Below are 25,210 nucleotides of genomic sequence, written 5' to 3'. Positions count from 1 at the left end.
AAATTAAGGAAACACTCCCATTTACCATTGCAACAAAAAGAATAAAATACCTAGGAATAAACCTACCTAAGGAGACAAAAGACCTGTATGCAGAAAAGTATAAGACACTGATGACAGAAATTAAAGATGATACAAACAGATGGAGAGATATACCATATCCTTGGATTGGAAGAGTCAACATTGTGAAAATGACTTTACTTCCCAAAGCAATCTACAGATTCAGTGCAATCCCTATCAAACAACGAATGGCATTTTTCACAGAACTAGAACAAAAAATTTCACAATTTGTATGGGAACACAAAAGACCCCGAATAGCTAAAGCAATCTTGAGAAAGTAAAACAGAGCTGGAGGAATCAGGCTCCTGGACTTCAGACTATACTACAAAGCTACAGTAATCCAGATAGTATGGTACTGGCACAAAAACAGAAATACAGATCAATGGAACAGGATAGAAAGCCCAGAGATAAACCCACGCACCTATGGTCACTTTATCTTTGATAAAGGAGGCAAGAATATACAATGGAGAAAACACAGCCTCTTCAATAAGTGGTGTTGGGAAAACTGGACAGCTACATGTAAAAGAATGAAATTAGAACACTCCCTAACACCATACACAAAGATAAACTCAAAATGGATTAAAGACCTAAATGTAAGGCCAGACACTATCAAACTCTTAGAGGAAGACATAGGCAGAACATTCTATGGCATAAATCACAGCAAGATCCTTTTTGACTCACCTCCTAGAGAAATGGAAAGAAAGACACAAATAAACAAATGGGACCTAATGAAACTTAAAAGCTTTTGCACAGCATAAATGAGACAAAAAGGCAACCATCAGAATGGGAGAAAGTATTTGCAAATGAAGCAACTGACAAAGGATTAATCTCCAAAATATACAAGCAGCTCATGCAGCTCAATATCAAAAAAAGAAACAACCCAATCCACAAATGGGCAGAAGACCTAAATAGACATTTCTCCAAAGACGATATACAAATTGCCAGTAAACACATGAAAGAATGCTCAACATCACTAATCATTAGAGAAATGCAAATCAAAACTACAAGGAGGTATCACCTCACACCTGTCAGAATGGCCATCATCAAAAAGTCTACAAACAGTAAATGCTGGAGAGCGTGTGGAGAAAAGGGAAACCTCTTGCACTGTTGGTGGGAATGTAAATTGATACCGCCACTATGGAGAACAGTATGGAGGTTCCTCAAAAAACTAAAAGTAGAACTACCATATGACCCAGCAATCCTACTCCTGGGTATATACCCTGAGAAAACCATAATTCAAAAAGAGTCATGTACCACAATCTTCATTGCAGCTCTATTTACAATAGCCAGGACATGAAAGCAACCTAAGTGTCCATTCACAGATGAATGGATGAAGAAGATGTGGCACATATATACAATGGAATATTACTCAGCCATAAAAAGAAATGAAACTGAGTTATTTGTAGTGAGGTGGATGCACCTAGAGACTGTCACACAGAGTGAAGTAAGTCAGAAAGAGAAAAACAAATACAGTATGCTAACACATATATATGGAATCTAAAAATAAAAACCAAAAAAAAAGCAATGGTTCTGAAGAACCTAGGGGCAGGACAGGCATAAAGATGCAGACATAGAGAATGGATTTGAGGATACAGGGAGCAGGAAGGGTAAGCTGGGACGAAGTGAGAGAGTGGCATGGACATATATACACTACCAAATGTAAAATAGATAGCTAGTGGAAAGCAGCTGCATAGCACAGGGAGATCAGCTTGATGCTTTGTGACCACCTAGAGGGATGGCATAGGGAGGGTGGGAGGGAGACGCAAGAGGGAGAGGATATGGGGATATATGTATACATATAGCTGATTCACTCTGATACAGCAGAAACTAGCACACGATTGTATAGCAATTATACTCCAATTAAGATGTTAAAAAAAAAGAAAAAGAAAGAAGTTTAGAGAAGAAGGTGTAGGCAAGTCTTAAGCACGGAGCTCAGAAGTTTGAACTTTGTCCCGTACGCATTTGTATCTCATTGAAGTTTTTCATAAGGCCAGTCCTTATGCTAATTATACTGCATTATCACTGCTGGGTTGGGTCTCCCCTTACCCACCAGACTGCTACCTTCCCCCCAGCAGGTACCGTGTTTGAATCACCACATGAGACCCCAGCCCAGAGTACAGTGCTTGGCACACAAGAGACATGCAGTGAAGATGCTGTGAATGAGGGAATTAATAAATTTGGAGGAGCAGTTATGTTGTCACAGCTTAGATCTGCCTTCTCTACCTCTTCTCTGGAGCTCTCAGGATGGAGTTCAAAGTGCGCAGCTAAGCGCATAGCAGTGATGTTGAAGTCCCCCAACAGCAGCTGCTGGTGGGCGTGGTCTTGTCTCTTAACTCAGAGGAACCTGGTGCAGGAAGCCCATGAGAGGGTTAACAGCAAGTCTGCTGCCTGACTCTGATGGTGTCGTGCACGGCGGTGATTAATATATACAGCAAACATTTTCTTGCCAAAGTGTAGTTGACTCAATCTAAATATTCTTTCAGAGAGGTCTCCTTAATTATAATGACATGCTATAAATATAAGAAGAAAGAATGTCAATTATCACTTGGTATAATAACAGTGTTAGTGTTCATGCACATAAATTATCAGTAACTTTAACCTATCTAAAAGCAAGAAAAGTGCTCAGTTTTGCAATTTAAAACTTTTGAATATGCCACATTTAAAAATTATGCCATTACAAGGAGGAGAAGTTAGTAATCACCCCTAAAATGCATGTTCTTGAAGAGTTGATGAACTACTTAGAGTGAAATTTTTTAAAACGTCATTTGAAAGGGCAAAATTTAAAGACACCTATGTTATATTTATTTTCACGCAATCCAGACTCATCCAGAGTGATGTGAACACCCGTCATGTGGCAAACATAAAGCTTCCAGAATTGCAATGTGTCCAGAATGGAAACTCCTAGTCATTCGGAGCAATTTAAATTTAAATTTTAGTTAATTAAAATAAAATGACTCACAGACATAGAAGAGATACTTACGGTTACCAAAGGGGGAAGGGAGGGAGAGATAAATCAGGAGTTTAGGATGCACATATACACACTACTATATATAAAATAGATAACCCACGAGGACCTACTGTATAGCACAGGGAACTATACTCCGTATCTTGTAATAACCTATAATGGAAAAGAATCTGGAAAACAATATGTATATATGTGTGTATAATCGTATAATCACTTTGCTGTATACCTGAAACTAACACAACATTGTAAATCAAGTAACTTCAATTTTTTTAAATGATTTTTAAAAATAATAATAAAATGAAATAAATTTTTCAGTTCTGCAGTCTCACCGGCCATGTTTCTAGTGCTCTGTGGCCACTGTGGTTAGGGGCCGCCACATTGAATAGTGCAGAATAGAACATTTCCATCCTGACAGTCCTATTGGACAGCATTGCTCTGAAGAAAAAAGTAAATAGGACACATCGCAAGCACCACAGTCACAGCATTAAGGGCTACTGACACGCATCTAGGATTTATTTTTGGAGCAGGTATCTTTGCCCACATTAAGGAAAACACTTAAAAGTGCCCTTGTTCCCAGCATACGATAATCCTATTCAGGGCAAAATCAGACTCTGGCCCCTGGATGAGAGATGAGGTCTTCCCCTTGTCGGGTCCTTATCTGTTTGAGCTGGTTGTCTATTTTGTTATTTTGTTTTAAGCCAGCTGTAATGTAGTTTTCCAACAAGACACTTTGAAAGCAAACAACTTCAAGGTATTAGCTTAAACCTGAACTCATTCTTTATGTTCTAATCTACTGGCTTTCAGTTCCTCTGTCTATACAAGTAATAACTCATCACAGTTTTGGCTGAGTTCCTGTGCCCCTTCACTGGATCCAGGATTTGAAGAGTCTAGGGGAGCAGGAGAGCTTATCATAAAGCGTCTGACGGTGCATACATCAGGAGGGCTTATTGGATAAAGATGCAGTCTCGGTCGATCTGCCTCAGGTATTTCATCACATCCGTCTTCTCTTACAGATCACCTACAAGGCAGTCAGTTCCTTTGACCCAGAAATAGATCTATCCAATCAAAGTGGAAGAGTTTCAAAACTGGGAAATGAAACCCACTTTCTGTTTTTCGGACTGTATCCGGGAACCACATACTCCTTCACCATCCGAGCTAGCACGGCTAAGGGTTTCGGACCCCCGGCAACAAATCAGTTCACCACCAAAATATCAGGTATCGTACATTCCTGAGCTGTGTCTCTTATCAGAAGTAGCATTTGGGTACTTTCTCATTCCCCTTGTCAAGTCTGCAGAGCTCACCCAAACGTACACGTAAATTCATATTTTTGTAAGTATGAAAATCGGACTCATGGAATTCAATGAAACGCTGCAAATGTTTATCATGTGGGAGCTTCAGATCGTCGTCCTGCGTCAGGAAGTAGGCACTGTTTTAAGAGTGTGTGTCGGAGAACTCAGACATGAGCGGGCGATGCTGTTCCCAGCACTCTCAGCCCTTCGCAGTCCCCTTCGCAGCCTTCCGTGGGGCCTTCACCGTTAGTAGTTTCACGTCCTCAAGAGAGAGGCTACTACGGAGATGGGGGCACCAAGCGCTTACATCCGCCAGCTTGTTTCTTGTAGAGACTCAATTACACCATCCAACAAAGGACATAATTTGGGAAATATTTCTGGGCATGTGCAACTGTGCAGAAAATGTCTTTGTGCTTCAGACTAGAGGAAATGGAGTTGCCATCTGGTGTGGGATATGCAGCAGCAATAAACACAGTTCCAGGGGACGTTTTTCCTTTTCCATGTTTTCCCCTTTGGATCCGAGTAGGGCAGTATTTGAGTTTGGGCTGTGACTGTTTTGGTTGGGGGTAGAAGAGCAGGAGGCAGGTGATGGAGTAACTTTTCATCAGTCGGGGTCAGCTAAGTAATATTTAGCCTGATTTTTATATCTGTTGTTCCTCATCCCTAGTTCTGTGAGCGATTTTCTTTAGGCCTGAAGGAAGGGAAGGAAATACAACACAAGTACTCTAAGCCTTCTACTAGGTTTTGAGGGAGGAGTGAGGTTTGGAATTTTGTTTTTTAAGCAATTATAACTTAAGGGATAACTTTGCATTGTGTAAGATTTAATTTATGAGCACAAACTTAACTGGAAATTTAATAGACACTTGATGTTTGATATAAGACATTAGCTTATAGAAACAACATGGAGAGTTGGAAAAGAGGAAGGATACTTCAGAGGTTAGGAAAATGACATAAGTTGTACAGATGCCTGAGCAGAAAGACCACTGGGCCTGGAATCAGAAAATATGAGTTCTAGTTATAATTTTTCCCAGTGCTGCTTCTCTGATCTTGATCAAGTGAATTTACCCCTGGATGTAAATTAAGATGATATTATCTGTTATATGAACTTATCCTGGAGATTTAAAGAGGTAATGTGTGCCAATGTACATACTTCCAAGCCCCTTTTTTGGTAATTTCTCCCTATGGAAGCCACATTTCAAAGATTATTATCTTAAAGAGGCTATTCTTTTAGAAAAAATAATTCATTTTTACCATTTGTATTAGGTAAAAATTCTGGTTGGTGTGAGTCTGGCCGCTCTTAGCCCACCAAGTTCAACAGTTCTATGCCAAAGCAAAGCCAGTTGACATTTTAGTTAGCCTGCAAAGGCTCGTCAAGAATAACTCTTTGATTTTTCTGGTTCAAAGAAATTACGGATTCTGGGCCCCTATTTTCTACTTCCATGGACCTCAGAGAACTACTCTCTATCCAAAATGTAGTTCTGTGTTATGAACTGGAGTTAATTTTTAACAGAATTAGAGCTAATTTTAATGCTGAGAGAATCCAATGAATGGACCTGAGCTATAACCCATGTCTTTTACATAAAATCTTCTTGTATGGAAGAGATTTAAAAAACGATACTCGCCAAACTGGCCTCTACTGTCCTCATCAGGGACCCGACCTGACGGCCTTACAAAGGCCGGTGCCTCTGCGGCCAGCGTCACAGCCTTCGTGCGGCGATGTCTCTTGTGCACCGTGATGACAGAATTACCGAAGAGCTGTTATCTTCTAGTAACGAGCTGAACAATAGAAAGCAAAGACTGCCAGGAAATGGCCTTGGAAATGGGATCCACACTGGGAAGAGGGCTGACATTTGTAGAACTAGATTTGCCCGTCTCTCTTTATCTATTATCTCTTTGAATTCCCGTAATAACCCTGGAGGGTAATTTCTCCTATTTTGATGGATGAGTTAACTGAAGCTTCAGAGATAATTACCGTGCCTAAGCTCTCATGCTGGTCGAAACAAAAGGCAACAGAAAGTCAAGCCCAAGCCTTTCTCACTTCAACTCATTATCTTTTCCGTGGTTGTGCTTTCCCAGAGAGCCCACCGGTGGTCACTAGGTCCAGCCAGGCCCTCTGACTCCTAAGGACCTCTTCAAATCTCTGGATGGATATTTGGTACACAAGAAACCTTGATTTAGATGGGAGAACTGAAATGATCAGTTTTATGATCCTAGTAATTATTTCTTAAATTTGCATTTAATATTTTAAGAAAAGCATATGTACAGAAAAGCACACAAATTAAATTTATTTTACAGTTTACAATTTAATTACAGTGATGTACATGTATGGATGGATGTAATGGCTACACCCATTTAGCGAGAATCTGAATAGAGAAACAGTATTACTAACACCTTCTAAGCCCCCCTCGTGCCCCCTCCCAGGTTAAACTCAAGACCAAAGTCAACACATGATGGTTTTAACAGCTGTCCCTGATGTTCAGGGTTGGGTATATACGTAAAGGCTGTTCGTGGTTGGTTCACAGACGCAATTTAAACTAAGTGTGCTGTGTTCTTAATGCTCATTGTAAATGAAAGTAGAAAGGAAACGGAAAAGACAAACCAGAAATCATGAGTCTCCTGTCTCTTGAATCTTCCCTAGCACCCTCCATGCCGGCTTATGAACTTGAGACGCCCTTGAATCAAACCGACAACACGGTGACGGTCCTGCTGAAGCCTGCACACAGCCGAGGCGCACCTGTCAGGTACCAAGCGGAGAAGGGGTGGTTTTAGGTGAAAACTGAAGTCAAGTCTCACATGTGTTTTCTGGGGATTTGCTACAGGCCTCGGTCCACATGTAAACCCATATTCTTATGAGCTCTAATTAAAAGAAAGGACTGAGGGGAAGGAAAGGGTTTTGATGTGGGGTGATCAAGTATTGTGTAAAGAGTTTGATTCTGATGCAAGTGGGTTGTTCTTTGAAGATAAGGAACAAAAACCCCAGTCCTTTCGGAGGTGGCTTTACTACTAAAAGGTAATTGCTCCCTGCAATTTAGTTACCCAAGGTCAGGTGAGCCCTATTCCTTAAATGGACTTTCGTGGAGTGCTTTTGTTTGTTTTGTTTACATGGAGTTTTAAGTGCTTAACCTTCAGTAAATTGGCTAATCTCTCAATTGAATATGTGGTGTATAACTATTTTTTTTAAAGAAACAGGTGATTGGAAAGATGATTGTGAAGTCTTTATTTGAACAGATTTAAGTTTATTACCATGCTGTAGGCCTCATTTCTCATCATGTGATGATTTATATAGCTAAGAAATTACAAAGTATAACTTTTACTGTGAATGAATAAGATAAATTTATTCTTCGTAGGAAGGAGCAAAGGAATGCCTGAATAACTCTTGAGTATGAACTTGTCATAAGCTCATTAATCTATATAAATGAAATTTCTACTTGTTTCAGAGGGATTCAGATATTTTTTACTATCAGAGTAGATTCCCTTGAAAATAATCTATTCCTTTGAATAGCATTCTCCAAGGAAACATTTACATTCACAATTAAGGCTACAGGGCCGGGGGTGGGGTTCCTTTCCCTGTGCCTTTTGTAGAATTTTATTTCATTAACCTTTTGAAACCTGGCCTCTCTTTGATCACGTTTTCACTACAGTATCCAAGGCCGATCCATTGGACTTCTTTCTGCCTGATAAGATATGTAAGTTTCAGTTCACAGACTCAAGATGAAAAACAGACAAGCATTAGCTGATAGAGAATTCACATTAGGGTAGAATCAAAGAAACTTTTATTTGAAAACCCTGCAAAATGATATGAAACAAGTTTTAGCTTGTTGACTTACTCAAAGTAGTAGCCCATGTAAGGGATTTCGGATCGCCACTCATAGGTGCAGTAAGTGAGAACTCTCTGAAATATGTAAAAGCTCTGTTCCAGATGTAAGATATTACTTCTGCAAGAAAAGCGATGCCACTGACACTGCCCAGCCCTTTGGGTTGATTTGTTTGGCACTGAGGGTTTGCACGAACTGAATGACCCCAGGCTCACCCTCACTGGATGGCTGTCCAAGACCCAAGCATACCTATGGCCGCGGGTCAGACTTTTTCACTCCAGCAAGCTGAATTATTATTAAATGAAAATTGACGCTCTGACCGTGGCCTTGAGAACATCGTTTTTTTCTGAGCAATTGAGTTACCCAGACTCAGCAAAACAGGCCGTTAGGACAGGAGTCCGGGTTCTACCGCAGAGGCATCTCGATGAAATGAGAGGGTAGAGGTCATTCACTTTAAGAGCCTCCAAACTGAAGGAAGCTGAAACCCTAACCATTTCTCCAACACTCTACTTTATTCTCATAAAAACTCCTTTCACACATTTTCTATTCTTGTTGCTTCTTTCCTTCTAACCCTTTCAGTTGGATTGCCATCCTCATCTTTGTATAGATCTTCCCAAGTCTAAGTTTTCAAATAACATTTCTTTGGGCAATCCATGTTAGTCCTGTGCCCAGAAACCCTTTTCTTATCTTTTCAAAGTGTCAGTTGTGTCCCAAACGACTACTCATATTTTCCATCATCTGCCTTGCTAAGGCACGGTTTTGTTCTTTTACTTTACACCTTTCTAGTTGTTTTTGGAGACTTTGAAGTCTTACTACTTAGTTAGTTGTAAACATCCTCAGGCTTTTTATTCTTATGTCTATAAAAATACAAATTCAGATGCTGGTTGGGGTATCTAAAACGCAGGTCTCACATCATTTCATCAGGCCCAGCTCTAACTCTGTGAAGATTTCAGTTTATCATGTCACATGCTCTTTCACATCTGTCATACTGCCTGATTTTCCAAGTTCAGCACTGCTTTGCTTTTATGAAATATCATCTTGTTAACTGGCTAAGCATTCCTGGAATTGACCGGGGTCATTTTGCATTCTGCCTCTATGATGCCTTCTTCTACAATGTTAGCAGCTTGAAATGAACAAATTTACTATCTATATCCATCGTGGAAATCTACAATGCTAGAATCAAGATCAATTCTTGTGGCAAACAGTTCAATAAGCATTACAGGGAAATCCACTACAGATGCCACCTTTACTGGAAGGATGCTTGTCTTAAATGGGTAAATTTTATTGGCACAAATTTGAGAGAGGAAATTATCTCAAACTCACCTGTCAAAAAGATTTTTTTTTTTAGAAAAGTGAATATTCTCTTCAAAGGATTCATTATGATAGTACAGCATAATGGGACTGATTATCTATTGAGTAGATGGAAGACCAATATATCTAGAAAGACTAGTTTGGAAAAAAAATGTCCATAATACTCTCAATCTAAATGGGGTATATGAAAATTTTCAATTTCATTTAATGTTTAGAGAAATAAGAACTCTGATTAGGGACTCATAGGGACCTAAAATATAAAGCCATAATGTAGATTGAAACATTTGAACACATCTGGAAATTTGCAAAATGCACATGTAATCAACTGCAATACAAGAAAGCTTTTCCCAAATGGTGAGATAAATACTAGAAGAAGAAATAGAAGTGAACATCTGTTGGCTTTCCTGGATTTTGCACAGAATTATGTGTTCAAAAATACTGTCATTGTGTGATTGCAAAAAACCCATTCTTTTGATTGATTTGATTTTTCTTTAATCCATATTCATTGGTGTTGAAAATTTAGTCATACTTCACTGAGGCACTTTACTAAGTGAGGTGGTTGTATATTGATTCCACTACAAACACTCAGCTTGGTTAATGCGGATTCTTGAAATTGCACTAAACTCTCAGTGTAAATGATTGTTGTCTTTTTATCGATCAGCGCATCAGCTCTGTCACATAAAATTATTTAAATCCTGAGATGGCCGGGAAGAACACAAATTCCATCATTCCAGCCAGTAAACTAGCACCTAGGACAGAATTTTAATGTCTGTTCATGGATTCAATTTTTTTTTCTTTAATAAGACAGGGAAAAGCTTAATTTTCTTTTACTCATTTAGAATCACCTCATTTCTCTCTCTTCTTCTCTCCAATGTTTATTACATGCAGACAGAGTCCAACAGAGAAAACCCTAATAATTTGGCAGTAAAAGAGCAACTCTAAATAAAGAATGAGTTTTACACTAACTGTGGTGCTTTTCTTGCACTAACAAAAATTCTGTCTGTGATTTTACTCTTGTGAAGTATGTCTTTATATATAATCTGCTGTGTGCAGTAACCCTCATTAATGATGTTTTATACCTTCTAATGGGCTGTAACTTGAGACTCAATCACATTTTTGTAATTCAAATGACCCTCATTTTTGTTCCTTAGGCATTGTTGCTTTAATTTGTTCATAAATGTTTTGGAGCTCGGTGTCTTCTTAATTAAAACTCAGTGCTTGAATATGTTAACTAATTAAATATTTTGATATTCATTTCAGTGGAATGTTCAAAGATTACCAAATCATTCTTTGATTCTTTCATTCAGGAGAAACTGTTGAGTGGGGAAAACATCTATTACAGTTGTGTGCCTACAGGGAGGGATGGAAGGAGGGCAGTAATCACAGCAACAACCAAAACATTAACACCGAGGCTGAACCATGTGAATGTAATTTTAATTCATGGCAGCCACTTTGTTCTTCTAATGGTAACGTAGTCCAGATTATTTCTTTTTAATTTTATTGAAGTATGGTTGATTTCCAATATTGTGTTTAATTTCTGCTGTACAGCAAAGTGACTCAGTTATACATGTATATAATTTTTCATATTCTTTTCCATTATGGTTTATCTCAGGATATTGAATATAGTTCCCTGTGCTGTACAGTAGGACCTTGTTTATTTATCCTGTATATAAGAGTTCGCATCTGCTAATCCCAACCTCCCGGTCCTTCCCTCCCCCTTGGCAACCACAAGTCTATTCTCTCTGTCTGTGAGTCTGTTTCTGTTTCATAGATACGTTCATTTGTGTCGTATTTTAGATTCCACATATAAGTGATATCATATGGTATTTGGCTTTCTCGTTCTGATTTACTTCGCTTAGTATGATAATCTCTAGGACCGTACATATTGCTGCAAATGGCATTATTTCATTCTTTTATATGGCTGAGTAATATTCATATATATTATATATATACACACACACCACATCCTCTTTATCCATTCATCTGTTGATGGACATTTAGGTTGTTTCCATGTCTTTAGCCCCGATTATTTTAATGCTGTGCATTGGCAGTCATTGGTGACTTATACTGTGGCTATCCTCTAAGTTGAATGCTTCCTCAACAGTTATGTTTAAAAAGCAATTTGTGAATAGTTTCTGTTGCTGAGAATCGGGGCCAAAATCTTAAAGCAAATAGGAACTTCACTACCTTATGAATGGGGAAGAGAGGAGGCATAGGGAACGGAAGACATATTTTGCCTAACTTTTTTCAACAATGTGTCCTAGGTAAATAAGGTTTCAAATGAGATAGGAAATATTTCTTGTTAGTAAAAAGCAAACATAAATGCTTTATTCATCCAAAACACCTCTGATTTAAAAACAGAAAGACTTGTATCATTTAACACTGCAGTTTCATAGATAAGTCAAGAATTTGTTTATTTTTATATACTATGTCCAGATTTTTATCAAACTGATTTTGCCTTGAATTTGCTCTCATGGTAGACTGCAAATGTGTGCTATTTTCATTTACTCCTAACATTTTTTTCCTTATGCTGCTTTGTTTTACGTGGTAAAGTAGGAAACGTTCTGATATTAAAGCGTCATTGTTAACTTCAATATTTCTTGATTTATTCAAATTACTCATCAAATATTCTTTTGTAACAAATTAGACAGAAAATGAAAAATGCATTAAAGGATGCTATTTTTCTCATTATAGAACTCTTTGTCTTTTGAAAAATCCACTCTTAGTCTTAGAAGAAGGTGAAGGACAAGTTTTCATTCCATTGAGGATAAATAGGCAGTAAAGCAATTGTATTTATTTTAAGAAAATGTGTTATATTTCTCATACATATTCCATTTGATCCTGGAGCTGTATGGGAAACGAGCTTTATTCTCTTTGTGGGCCTGCACTCATGTCCCCAAGCTGGGTATCACACAGCAGTTTTTGTTAAAGGGACTCAGCGTGAGAGCGCCAGGGAGTCTGTGACACTTGCCACCTCGGATGGGACAGTGAAACTAACCTTTGTCGGTAAAAGAAAGGAAAGAGATCATTATTACTAATGAAAGGTAGGAGATAATCATGCATTTTGTTCTAAGAAGTTTGCTATTTTAGGAATTACAGTTGTTGGCATATGATTGACTACGGTTTAGAAGTTTGATGTTAGGAAGTATGGACCAGATTCTTTTTACATTTTTTTTAAAGCAGCAGCAATCTATGTGATTGTCTCCCATTTCTAAGTCCCAGGAAAGACATTATCACTGCGTTGTCACCACCTTCTTGGACACCCCTTTCTCTTCTGCTTCATGCAAGGAGCCTTTGAGCATTTCGACATTATAGGGTTCTTGTGAGGATTAAATGAGGTACTGTTTTTCAAATAGTACTTCAAACCGTACTTCGCACACACTAAATGCTACATAAGTGTTTCTTCTTGCCTTCAGACTGTAGCAGTAGGTGGTTCTCATTGTTTCTTTTCACACGACCAGCCCTGGGCCTCTACCTTTTCCTTTGTTGGTCTCATTCTCTTCAAATCTGCTATCACGAAAAATCTAATTTGTCATGAAAAATAAATTAAGAATGTAATAAGTGTGTCTATCAATAAAATCCTAAATAGAATTCCTATAAATTCTAATGTCTCTACTGCATTTTAAATTTTGATTGCCTCTGGTTACCTGTTTATTTATGCATTTGCACATTTTGAGGAACTGATACTATAACTAGGTAATGAACTCTGCCCCAACCCCAGTTCTGTACAACAGCTTTTTAAAAAGGTTAGGTGTTTCCATGTTGACCCCTGAGTCATTAGCTAATTATGGGCTTTATCAGCTCTAAACTTAAGTTTATGAATAAACTTAAGCATAAAACAAAAGGAAACCGATCTTCTGTTTAGAACCACTCTAAAAGTAAAGTTTGCAACTGTGCCATACCAACGAAGAGTCCATGAGACAGGTAACTTGCTTGGCTCAGTGGGGTCTGTTGTTGTCTCCACCCTCAAAGAATCTGCTCCTCCTTTCACTTTCTTAAAAGAAAGGTATCTGTTATTCAAGTACCATTTTATGGTCATTCAATCATTATGATTATATTAGAATTTATTCTCCAGATTCTAAAAATTGTCCTTTTTTTTTTAAATTTTATTTTTCTGTACAGCAGGTTCTTATTAGTTATCTATTTTATCCATATGAGTGTATACATGTCAATCCCGGTCTCCCAGTTCATCCCACCACCACCCCCACCCCCACTTTCCCCCCTTGGTGTCCATACGTTTGTTCTCTACATCTGTGTCTCTATAAAAATTGCCCTTTAATCAGAATAGTTTTATCTATTAGTTTGATCTTGGCTCAGAGGAACCATTTAAATAGCAATTTGCAAATATTTTATTATTTATCCATAAAAAAATTTATCTCTTTATATTACTTTCTTGCTGGATGAAAGAAAAAACTATAGTGTAAAACCTTACAATGCAAAGTTTACCTTAAGATCCAAAGATTCTGTAACTTAAAAGTAGCTTCAGAGACTTGCCTGGTGGCGTGGTGGTTAAGAATCCGCCTGCCAATGCAGGGGACACGGGTTTGAGCCCTGGCCCAGGAAGATACCACATGCCGTGGAGCAACTAAGCCCGTGCGCCACAACTACTGAGCCTGCACTCTAGTGCCAGCGAGCCACAACTACTGAGCCCGCGCTCCGCAACTACTGAAGCCTGTGCGCCTAGAGCCCGTGTTCCACAACAAGAGAAGCCACCGCAAAGAGAAGCACGTGCACCACAACGAAGAGTAGCCCCTGCCCAACGCAACTAGAGAAAGCCAGAAAGCCTGCGTGCAGCAACGAAGACCCAACGCAGCCAAAAAAAAAAAGTAGCTTCATTTTAAATTAACCTATTATAAATCAATGTATAATGTTTAGATCTACCCAGTACTTTGCTCTAAATTAATTGGAAACTACTGAATCTATCAATAATGAATAAGCAAGATCATTACGGCCTAAAAGATAAGACAGTATCAGGTGTCACGCATGGTCTTTTGGATGGGCAGAATCAGTCTTCCATCTTTTGACACAGGCAGGAAACTCTTCTAATATTCAAATAATTACTCTGATTATGCATCACATGAATAGTGGACCTAACTCTCTAAAATGACTCCCATGATACAGGGAAAGAACATACTCTTTGGAGTAAATAAACCCAGTTTCAAATCCCAGCTCTCTCAACAACTATCTGTGTGATGGTTACAAATCTCTTAACATCTCTGAGCCTCAGGCCACTCATCTTTCCAAAACAAGGGGTGACGCCACGTTAGCTCACGGAGCTGCTGTTGGGGTTACATTGACGCGGTAGACGCTAGGTTCCGAGCACTGTGTGACTCCCTGGGGATCCAGAGGGGCCTGTCGTGGGCTCTGTTCTCCCGGGGGTTGCAGTCTAGACACATGAGCCCAGTCTAGACACATGAGCTCTGGTCCCCTGTCTCGGGTGCTGAGGAGCCTGAGGGCGGGGCTGTACCTGGAGGGCGGGGGTTGAATAAGATTCCAGAGAGGAGCTGAGTCTTGACAGATGGATGTTGCCCACGGGATGTATGTCACATGGAGACAGGAGGTTACGTATGTGGCAGGGACTAAATACTGAGCAAGACAGATGGATCCCAGGAGGGCGGGGAGGACCAAGTTGGCCTGCTCTGGTGATGAGAAGTGTGATATAATTAGAGATGGGAGAAGCGGAAGGGAGATCAGGGGTAGATTGATTGATTGGGCGACCTTATGCTCCATACCAGGGAGTGGAGATGTATCCAATGGGCAGTGAGCAGCCATCCCAGGGACTTAGGTAAGGAAAAAATGTAGGGAAGATCAGCTGCAGCCGTGGAGGGTGGGTTAGTGGGACGGGGCATAGGACAGGTGTGCAGGTGTTCCTTTTCATCCGCCCAGTTAAGGTATCGCTAACCCTTAGGGAAGGGATCTTGTACATGTCAAATGCTAATTTTCATTAGAAACGGGACTTAGGGGAACCAGAAACATTTAGTTCTTTTAGAAGAAAAAAAGAGAATGTATCGCCTAATCAAAGTGATTGGTGATGTTAACTGTTTAAAGTACTGTTAAAGTGCATACTAGGACACTCAAAATTGAAAAACTAGCTCAGCCATGACTCTCTGGTAATTTACTGGAAATTACTAATCATGTGAATATTGTTAAATCCCAATTTTCATAAGCGGTAAAGAGGTGGCATTGTTAGTCCTTCTTGCTCAGAAGAACCTTCTGGACCTTTCTCTTTTTGCTTCTCCGTACCTTCCTTTTACTGTATCACCCTAACCCCTTTGCCCTGAGCCTGTGCTAGGCACTTTTGGGACGATTATGAAACACACTGGGGTGTGTTCGCAATGCCAGTGAATGGATGAGGCGGTGTCTTGGCTTTACTGAAGGAGCGCAAGAGGCGTGAATGCTCCAGCACGCTTAGTGGGTGAGAGTGGCTGACGCTTGGCTGAGGGACGGGGAAGACTCCAGGTTTTGATCACACCGTTTCTCGTTTTTCTCATTCCTATACCCAAAGGAACCCATGCTTGTCTCTGCAAAGATCGATGTCTGAGGTTGGACCACAGGCTATGCGAAGGCCCTTGAGTGTCATTTATAGTGGAGGCCGTACGTTATCATACGTGACCGCCTCCCTGGAGGTGAGGTCAATAGTGCTGGGCACAATCCCCCCACCCGCCGACCAGGAGCCCAGAAGCCACCTGTCAGGATGGGGAGGCAGACATGCAGGTTGAACTCACTGGCCACTGACAATAGAGAAAGTTACCTCCTGCTTCTTCCCCCCACGCCGTCTATCTGGACCATCCATAAATGTAACAGTCGAATCACAGCTTTTAGCTGTCTCAGTTGTAAACCCAGAGCCCCAGAAGGTTGCCGATGCCTTGAATTGAACAACTTATCGCCTGAGTGACAAATCTCACTGCTGTGCTGCCATTTGCTCTCAGCAGCTGCTGGGTCTTCCTGATCACGATTATTGATTCCATGGAGTTCAAGGGATGAATTTCTAGAGGTGTTCCAAGCTGAGACTGTTAGCATTTGGGAGACAGGATCTTGGACATTTTGACAAAGACTAACTGATCCGACTATGGGTGCTTCACTTTCATTTTTTTAAGTGTTACAATCACATAAATACGTGGGAAAAGATGACAAGTTCAAAGAGGCTGATAGTTACTCTTGGGGCAGACAGTGAAAGCCAATCCAGGGAGCTGCTGAGAGCTGTGGGCTTTGGGGGCCAAGGAGCCACTCGGAGAGGACCTGACCACTCTCCTCAGGTGTCAGAACCTCGCGATCCTATGGAGGGGGGCAGACATGGCCATATAATGAACACTATTTTATGTCATTCTCTTCAGCAGAACATTTTCTCAACCAGCGCTTCTAAGTATGTACAGTGTAATTGTTTAGGATGAGAACAACAAAGCACAGGAAAATGCTGATGTGCCTTCTATTTCATCAAAAATTATTTTATTAAGTCTATTATTACATTATGCTTGTGATGGTTACCTATATTTGGTTTTCAGCTCCTTAATTTAATTAACAGTCAATTCTTCAATCTGTGAGACAGTAGAACGATTGGGTAGCAATGTTTGTTTTTTCCATATCGTCATATCCATTTTGAGCTGTTCTCTATGTCCTATTTTTTTCATTTCTCTACATTTCCCTAATAGTGTTTGCCTGTCCAGTGTCAGTGTATTTCCTGCTCAATGAGAATTGGTAAGAGCTCTCTGAAGTTATTAGTCTCTAGTTAAAATTCTTGCCCTTTATAATACTGCCAAGTGTTATAGGAAATTTGAGGGTTGACATTTGCCTATTATTCATTCATTTGTGCACCTAATATCTATTGAGCATCTTTATTTTCAAGTCACTGTGCTAGGATGGTGATCAAGCTGTGTACAGAAGTCCAGAGTACACTGAGAGCATATGACAGAAGGATGAAATCCCAACAAGGAAATCAGGATGTGCTGTTTCAGCTGAAACTCAAAGGAAAAGTAGGAAGTGGCCAGTCAGGGGCTGGAAGGCAGGTGTGGGTCCACCAAGGAGAGGAGCAGCCTTTAGAACAGCCTAGGATCAGAGAAAGTAAAGAGATATAGACAGCGGTCATCCCAGCAAATACAATTAAAACCACACACGTAGTAAATGAAGCTTGACCAGCACTCAGGAGTATTAATTAGATTTATGAATTTAATGTTGGAAGTGAGCCTTTTCCTAGGCTAATTATTATGTAAAATGTATGTAAATGTAATAGGAAATGCAAAATGATCACAAAATGATTTTCATAATTTAGTTTCTGAATATCCTTCGGTACCTCAAACCTAATTAAGTGTGCAATAAATGTTTATTGAATTGAACGTCATCTTTTTCTTGTAAGAAGTAATTATCGCTGAAACCTTTATAGATAAGAAGCTGAAGGTCTCAAACCTCCTTTTAACTCGTTGGATGTATAAGGAAGACGAAGAGTTTAAAATTTATATTCTCATCTCTAAATAAAAGTTAAATACCATGACCCTTCCATAGAGTGCAGAAGTATAAAAAAGTATCCTACCCTTACCCTTGGATCAATCTTATTTTTTTTAATAAGAAGAGAAATTCAGAAGGACTACTTCAAATAAGCCATTGGTACAAGTTCAGATTTCCTCAGGAACGTCACTAGAATCTTGCACGCCTATACTGACCCCTTTGAAACTTCTCCTGCTTCTCACCTCTCAGGGTCACTGACACCCTCCTTTCTCCTTTGCTTTCCACCTGCCCCCCATAGGTGGGAAAGGGAGTTGGGAGGTGGGAGAAATGGGCGAAGGGGCATGAACTGTGGGGTGATGGATGGTACCTGGACTTGTCGTGGTGGTCCCTCTGTAGTGTATACAGATGTTGAATTATAATGCTATATACCTGAAAGGTATATTAGAATTATATTTTTTTTAAAAAACTGGGAACCATGGAGAATTATTACAAAGAATTATCTGAAAACAATTATCATCAAAATCAAATTAAAATGTAATGAAAGCTTAATATTAATTACTAATTAATTAAAAGAAAAGAACAATTGCATGGACCAGAAGCCTTGGGTTTGCATCTGGGCTGTGTTGTTTACTACTGTGTGACCTTGGGCATCCTGTGAACTCTGAGTCTTTCTTTAGTTCTGAAATTGGGTCTAACACACGATCTATCCGTTTCACAGCATTGTCGTGAGAATTAATACAGGCGAAAGTTCTTTGTAAACTGAAGTGCTAAGAAGGGTAAAACTGGGGCTTCCCTAGTGGCGCAGCGGTTGAGAATCTGCCTGCCAATGCAGGGGACACGGGTTCGAGCCCTGGTCTGGGAAGATCCCACGTGCCGCAGAGCAGCTGGGCCTGTGAGCCACAATTACTGAGCCTGCGCGTCTGGAGCCTGTGCTCCGCAACAAGAGAGGCCGCGATAGTGAGAGGCCCGCACACCGTGATGAAGAGTGGCCCCCGCTTGCCGCAACTAGAGAAAGCCCTCGCACAGAAACGAAGACCCAACACAGCCATAAATAAATAAATAAACAAATACTTTAAAAAAAAAAAAGGGCCGGAGCCTGCGACCGAGTGGGAGTGGAGTGGAGCAGCTGTTGTTGCCGACTCTTTCCTCCTCCCCACGGTCCAGTCAGCTGGTTGATTAGGCCATCGGCCCTCAAGCCGAGACCTGTCTCTTATTTAGTTCTGGGGAGTGCCTGGCCGACATGAGTGATGTAGAGGAGAACAACTTCGAGGGCAGAGAGTCTCGCTCTCAGTCAAAATCTCCAACGGGAACTCCTGCTCGTGTAAAATCGGAGAGCAGGTCAGGATCTCGTAGTCCATCAAGAGTTTCCAAACACTCTGAATCCCATTCTCGATCAAGATCAAAATCCAGGTCGAGGTCAAGGAGGCATTCTCATAGACGTTACACTCGATCCAGATCCCATTCTCACTGTCATAGGAGACGATCTCGAAGTAGGTCCTATACACCAGAATACCGGCGTTGAAGGAGCCGAAGTCATTCTCCAATGTCTAACCGGAGAAGACATACAGGCAGCAGGGCAAATCCAGATCCCCACACTTGTCTAGGAGTGTTTGGCCTCAGTTTGTACACAACAGAGAGAGATCTTCACGAAGTATTTTCTCGATATGGACCATTGAGTGGTGTCAATGTGGTTTATGACCAGCGAACTGGACGATCACGAGGATTTGCTTTTGTTTATTTCGAGAGAATAGATGACTCAAAGGAGGCTATGGAAAGGGCAAATGGAATGGAGCTGGATGGTAGAAGAATTCGTGTAGATTATTGTATCACCAAGAGAGCGCACACACCTACACCAGGCATATACATGGGCAGACCAACTCATAGTGGTGGTGGAGGCGGTGGAGGAGGTGGTGGAGGTGGAGGAGGTGGCAGACGTCGAGATTCTTACTATGATAGAGGATATGATCGTGGGTACGACAGATATGAAGACTATGATTACCGGTACAGAAGAAGATCGCCTTCTCCTTACTGTAGTCGATACAGATCACGATCAAGATCTCGTTCCTACAGCCCAAGACGCTATTGATAAACAGAGTGGTTGCAGTTGAGGACATCTTTTTCTCTCTTTTTTTTCCCTTTCTCTTTTTTTGTTTAATTCTGGATTTCCCCAAGCTTCTAATCCTTCCTACTCCTTAAAAAGAGCCCTTAAAAACATCTTTGGTTTATTTAGCATCTACACTTTGTCGATTGTATTGTTGTTTTCACCCCTCTTATTATATTCTTAAAGATGTAATTGTTGTCATTTTGAGTAGTTAAACATCTTGAGTTAAAAAGGAACCCCCAGTGTTATGCTTTTGTAAATGGTTTTTTGTTTGTTTTTTGCTTTTACAGAAAATTAACTCCTGCCTAATTGAATGAGGAAAGAAATGATCTTTTTAAAGCTTCTTTTGTGTTAGATATTGTATTAGACATGGTATTAGAGAGCTGCATTTACTACAAACTCCTTTTTTAACTTTCTTTTGGGGAAGTTAGTAACATAAAGTAGTTCAGTCATGTCAGGTTTGTCTGGGATGGCATGGAGCAATCAAATAATTGAGTGTAGAAAGTTTGAAGCTATAGAAGAAAACACTTGGTCATTTCTTTTGAAGAACGGAATTTTTGAACCCTAAAAATTGTCGTTTTTTAGAGATGAAAAGCTTGTGGACTCCTACAAAACATGTTGTATTTAAAATACATTTGTTAAAACTTAAAAACGTAAAGTTTGATTTTTGTGTTGAAATTTTTGAAGTTTAATCAGTGAAGGACAAGCCTTATTATTTATTATTTAGAGCAGTTGTATGCTTTGCTGTTAGAAATTTTGGTATTGGGGAAATGGTTTAAGTAAGCTGTTGTATAGAGTCCTTAGAAATAGTGAGGGGAAGGGTAGTCTCCTTTCAAATAAAAGTTAATTTCTTTGAAAAAAATTTTTAAAAAAAAGAAAAAAAAAGAAAGGGTAAAACTATAATATCAGGATTTGCTTAACAAAACACACTGACTAGATTGATGTTTAGTTTTTATTCCCTTTATTCCTTGCTTTTGGTAATATGCTTAAAATTTCTAATCACTACTGCCCTTTATCTTTTATGCCAATATACCGAGATTATCACTTTAATAGTATCTGTGGGGACTTCCCTGGTGGCGCAGTGGTTAAGAATCCGCCCGCCAATGCAGGGGACACGGGATTGAGCCCTGGTCCGGGAAGATCCCACATGCTGCGGAGCAACTAAGCCCGTACACCACAACTACTGAGCCTACACTCTAGTGCCAGCGAGCCACAACTACTGAGCCCGCGCTCCGCAACTACTGAAGCCTGTGCCCCTAGAGCCCATGCTCCGCAGCAAGAGAAGCCACCACAATGAGAAGCCCACACACCGCAACGAAGAGTAGCCCCTGCTCTCCACAACTAGAGAAAAGACCGTGTGCAGCAACGAAGACCCAACGCAGCCATAAATAAATAAATAAAAACAAATAAATTTATATGAAAAAAATAGTATCTGTATTCTAAAGGAAACCCATACTTTGACAATAAGTTTATGGTCGTTGTAAGAAATATGTGCAGTCATTCTGTAAAATCATCAGAGTTTTAGAAGACCTACTGTTCCAATCCAAACCCCACAGCGATGAGAAAGCACTGCTGGTTGGAGTAGTTACAAACAAGGGCTCTTTCCTGGGAAGGAAGGTGCAGAGGTGTTCAGAAGCATCAAATATGCAGCCAACCACAGCATGGGGTTTGGTGACCCTGCGTTTAAATCCTAGTGCTTATTTGCCCTGTAATCTCAGGCAAGTGATACTTTTCTGTCTCATTTTCTTCCTCAATTAGTTGTGAGTGATAATATCTACCTCAAAGGGCAGCTAGGAGGTGAAGGACAGTAAGCAAAGCAGTCAGGACAGCATCTAACACAGACGTCATCAGCTCGATATAGAAAAGCTTTTCTTATTTATTGTTGACTCTATTCTGGTCTGTAAAGATGGCAGTACCTTGTAGATAACATGGTAGTCTCTTTTCTTATGCCTGTGTCATAGGAAAGTTTCTAAGTCCCAGTATAATACTTCTGAAACTCAGTTATGATCTGACAGGAATAATAATAATTATGATAATTAAAAAATGAAGAATTGTTGTTACTTGGATTGAGTAGCTATAATGTGTCAGTCCCATGCTTGGTCCTTTATGAAATGATTTCTAATCATCCAGAGCAGAGTTCCTGGTCAGATGCCAGCACTCTGTGTACAGATATAGGAACTGAGGTCTGGGGGGATTAACAGTCGGCAGTGCTCTCCCTGTGCAACAGTGCATGGCCTGCAAGGCCCCTCCCAGGAGCCATCGCCACCACAGACATCGTCCCTGCAGAATCTCTCTGGAACCAGTGTGGTTACACCTTCCTTTGCAGACATGGGCTTTTCTGAAAATTAATATCCTTTCTTTACTGTCTCTTCCAGTGTTAAGAAAATATATAATGCCTTTGTTTTTAGATTATGATCCTTGCAATCTTTGGGGTTTCTCTCTAATACTTCATTCTTAGAAGTTAGAAGCAGGGTTTTTGGTTTTGGTTTTCTTCATTATTTCTTCATTATTGTTTTTAAACTAAGACTTCCTTTTTATTTTTTTGGTCAAGCCTAACTCCATCAAAATCTGCTCAATGTTTACTAGCGAAATTTTGAGCACTTGAAGGACTTGGGTTAAACAGCTTTGTTTTAGTGTATTGGATTGTTTTAATCAAATTCATCAGTCTTTTTTTGTTGATATGTATGTTATTTTTCATATTACCGTGTTTAATAGTCTCCAGAGAATAAAGAAAGAAAATACCAATTCTTTTGAAATGCTTATTAATAGTTTTTTTTTTTTTAATTGTTCCCTCTTCTTTATTGAAAAGTTGTAAACTGCAAGACCATCTCAAACCTTTGGGGCTAAAGGTTCTTTTGTCACAGTTCTGGAACCTTTTGAAAAGGTTCTATCCATTGCTAAAATTGTTTAAGGAAAGGAGCTCTAAATACCTGACTTCCAACCTAAAATTTTTCCTTTTTTCATTGGTACACATAGTCACAAAAACCGAAATGTCATTTAACAGTAAAACTTCAGTTTTATATTACTATATTGGCTCAGTTTTTTTATGAGTTATTGTAGCTGAATTGCTACAGAGTGTGTTCACAGAAGGTACTAAATCCCTTATTACCACTGCCACCACCCTTCCCCCACCTGATTTTAGGTGACTTTTATTGTATTAAAAAATAATACTCTGGATTCCTTTACTGCCAGGAAACAAAGATCATTTTTATTAAAGTTGCTTTTAGGATGACAGTGTCAGTCATCTCTTTGAAAATGCATTTTGGAAACTAGGTTTGTTCTTCCAGAACCCTTGAAAAGAAGCCAGAAAAATTGCAGGGGAAGATAATAATAATAGAGTAGATGTATTTGAGCAGTTATACTGTGAAACTTAATTTAACTTTCCCTCAGACTCCATTTCCAACTTGCTTTTGTGCATGAAAATATACTGTCTCGCTTTCCTTCCCTTATGTCTCAGATTTTCTTTTTCTTCAACATAATCCCCTCTGAAGGATTCTGTGTAGGAGATCAGAGCTCCAGTCTGATGCTCCGGGACCTGCAAGGCAGGTGCACAGGCCTTGCTCAGGGCCTTCTCTGCAGAAGGCCGGGCCAGGGGCCACTGGCCTGGGAAGGGCGCAAGAGGCTCCCACTGCCAAATTCTACCACCACTGCCCCCAAAACAACCAACACACCTGTAATATTTTGACTTCACCTTAATGATTAAAATGGAGAGCAAACGAAATACTAAAATTGAGAGTTGATGGCTCTTGTAACCTGCGGCGTGATTAGAGAAGGCAGAAAAGGGAGTTCCAAGTTTGCCTGGCAGGCACCTGTGGGGAGGTGGAGGTGAGCAGAGACCGAGGCTCTGCGTGTTTGCAGGCTGCTCTCCCTGCCCTCCCCCAGAGAGCAATCTACCTGGTTCTTATTCCTCACCTTGGGCATCACAGCGGGATGGGAGTCAGCAACCAGCCCTGATTGTCAGGCCCTGCAGCGTCCTTCTGCCAGGAGCTGGGCGGGATGGAACCTGTGAGGAAAACCCTGCCACTCCTGGGATTCCTCTCCGGGAAACTCGGGCACTGTCGGGACAGGCCTGCTGGGACCCTGGCAGGCATCTGAGCCAGAGCCCGGCCATCACCCTCAGTGTTTGGTCCTATTGATGAAGGATCCTCATGCCTCTCGGGAGTCTGATGGGAGACTTGTTGAGACTTGGGAGGGTCTTTGTTGGCACAGGTGGGCGTAGTGAATGGAGATTGCATTGGGAATCCAAAGACATGAGCTTTTTGTTTGTTCTCATTGCTTTATCTCTAATTTGGGGGGAAAGTTGATGGCTGTAGGCAGCACAGGACAGTCTTCAGGCGTCACCGGCAGTAGGAGCGTTCGGGCACTAGGTCCAGGCCAGATGTCCTTGGGGAAGCTGATGCCACAAGAGATTTTTTTTTTTCAATAGATCTTTTTTGGAGTATAATTGCTTCACAATACCATGTTAGTTTCTTTTGTACACCAAAGTGAATCAGCCATATGCATACACATGTCCCCATATCCCCTCCCTCTTCAGGCTCCCTCCCGTCCTCCCTATCCCACCCCTCTAGGTCATCGCAAAGCACCGAGCTGACCTCCCTGTGCTATGCTGCTGCTTCCCACTAGCTATTTTACATTCGGTAGTGTGTATATGTCGATGCTACTCTCACTTCGCCCCGGCTTCCCCCTCCGCGCCCCCGTGTCCTCAAGTCCACTGTAGACACTGACACTCCCCCTCTGTACCCTCTTTCACTCTGTACAAACCTCTGTCAGCATCTTGTCCCAGTTCTTTGTTGGAGGTACCTGTTGCTAACACCCCGAGAACGGGGACAGTGTGGACCTCATTCCTCTTTTTCTTCTTCCCTTGTGCCTGGCACAAGGCTTGATATGTGATAAATATTGTAGAAAATAAGGAAATATGAATAAAATAGTTTTCTTCTCACTTGCTGATGTCACAACTTGCCTGATCTTGTACCAGGGATTATAAAATATCAGAGCTGGAAAGGACCTTAGTGGTCAGGGGATGATTTGGTGGCAGTGCTGGACCCAGTCACCTGGGCATGGGGCTCCCAGTTCACTGTGCTCTCAGCGGCACCCACTTCGGGATGGTGGCAGTTGTATTCTGGCTCACCTGGCCTGCACTACTGCGACTTTTAGGGACTGAAAGATTCTGACTTGAGTATAATAATGAAGATATTTAGTGTGGCTTTGATAGTATTTGATTTTTCTAGTTTTA

The 25,210-nt window shown here is 40.6% G+C and overlaps 2 protein-coding genes across 5 annotated transcripts in view; both read left to right on the top strand.

Moving 5' to 3' along the window:
• PTPRM (protein tyrosine phosphatase receptor type M) overlaps positions 1-25,210 on the top strand; it is a 747,478-nt gene that overhangs the window by 451,943 nt on the left and 270,325 nt on the right. For all 4 annotated transcript variants that reach the window (XM_059894848.1, XM_059894849.1, XM_059894847.1 and 1 more), the window contains exons 10-11: positions 4,036-4,237; positions 6,950-7,052. In XM_059894848.1, the coding sequence (XP_059750831.1) occupies positions 4,036-4,237; positions 6,950-7,052 (305 nt within the window). The remainder of the gene's footprint in view (positions 1-4,035; positions 4,238-6,949; positions 7,053-25,210) is intronic.
• Positions 19,008-20,211, top strand: LOC132347915 (transformer-2 protein homolog alpha-like). Its single transcript, XM_059894851.1, is given in 1 exon segment — positions 19,008-20,211. A coding segment is annotated over 1 exon segment (846 nt). The 5' UTR covers positions 19,008-19,116; the 3' UTR covers positions 19,963-20,211.

The sequence above is a fragment of the Balaenoptera ricei genome, chromosome 14, assembly GCF_028023285.1.
Source record: "Balaenoptera ricei isolate mBalRic1 chromosome 14, mBalRic1.hap2, whole genome shotgun sequence".
NCBI classification, from domain to species: domain Eukaryota; kingdom Metazoa; phylum Chordata; class Mammalia; order Artiodactyla; family Balaenopteridae; genus Balaenoptera; species Balaenoptera ricei.
This window is presented reverse-complemented; position numbering and strand designations above follow the sequence as displayed.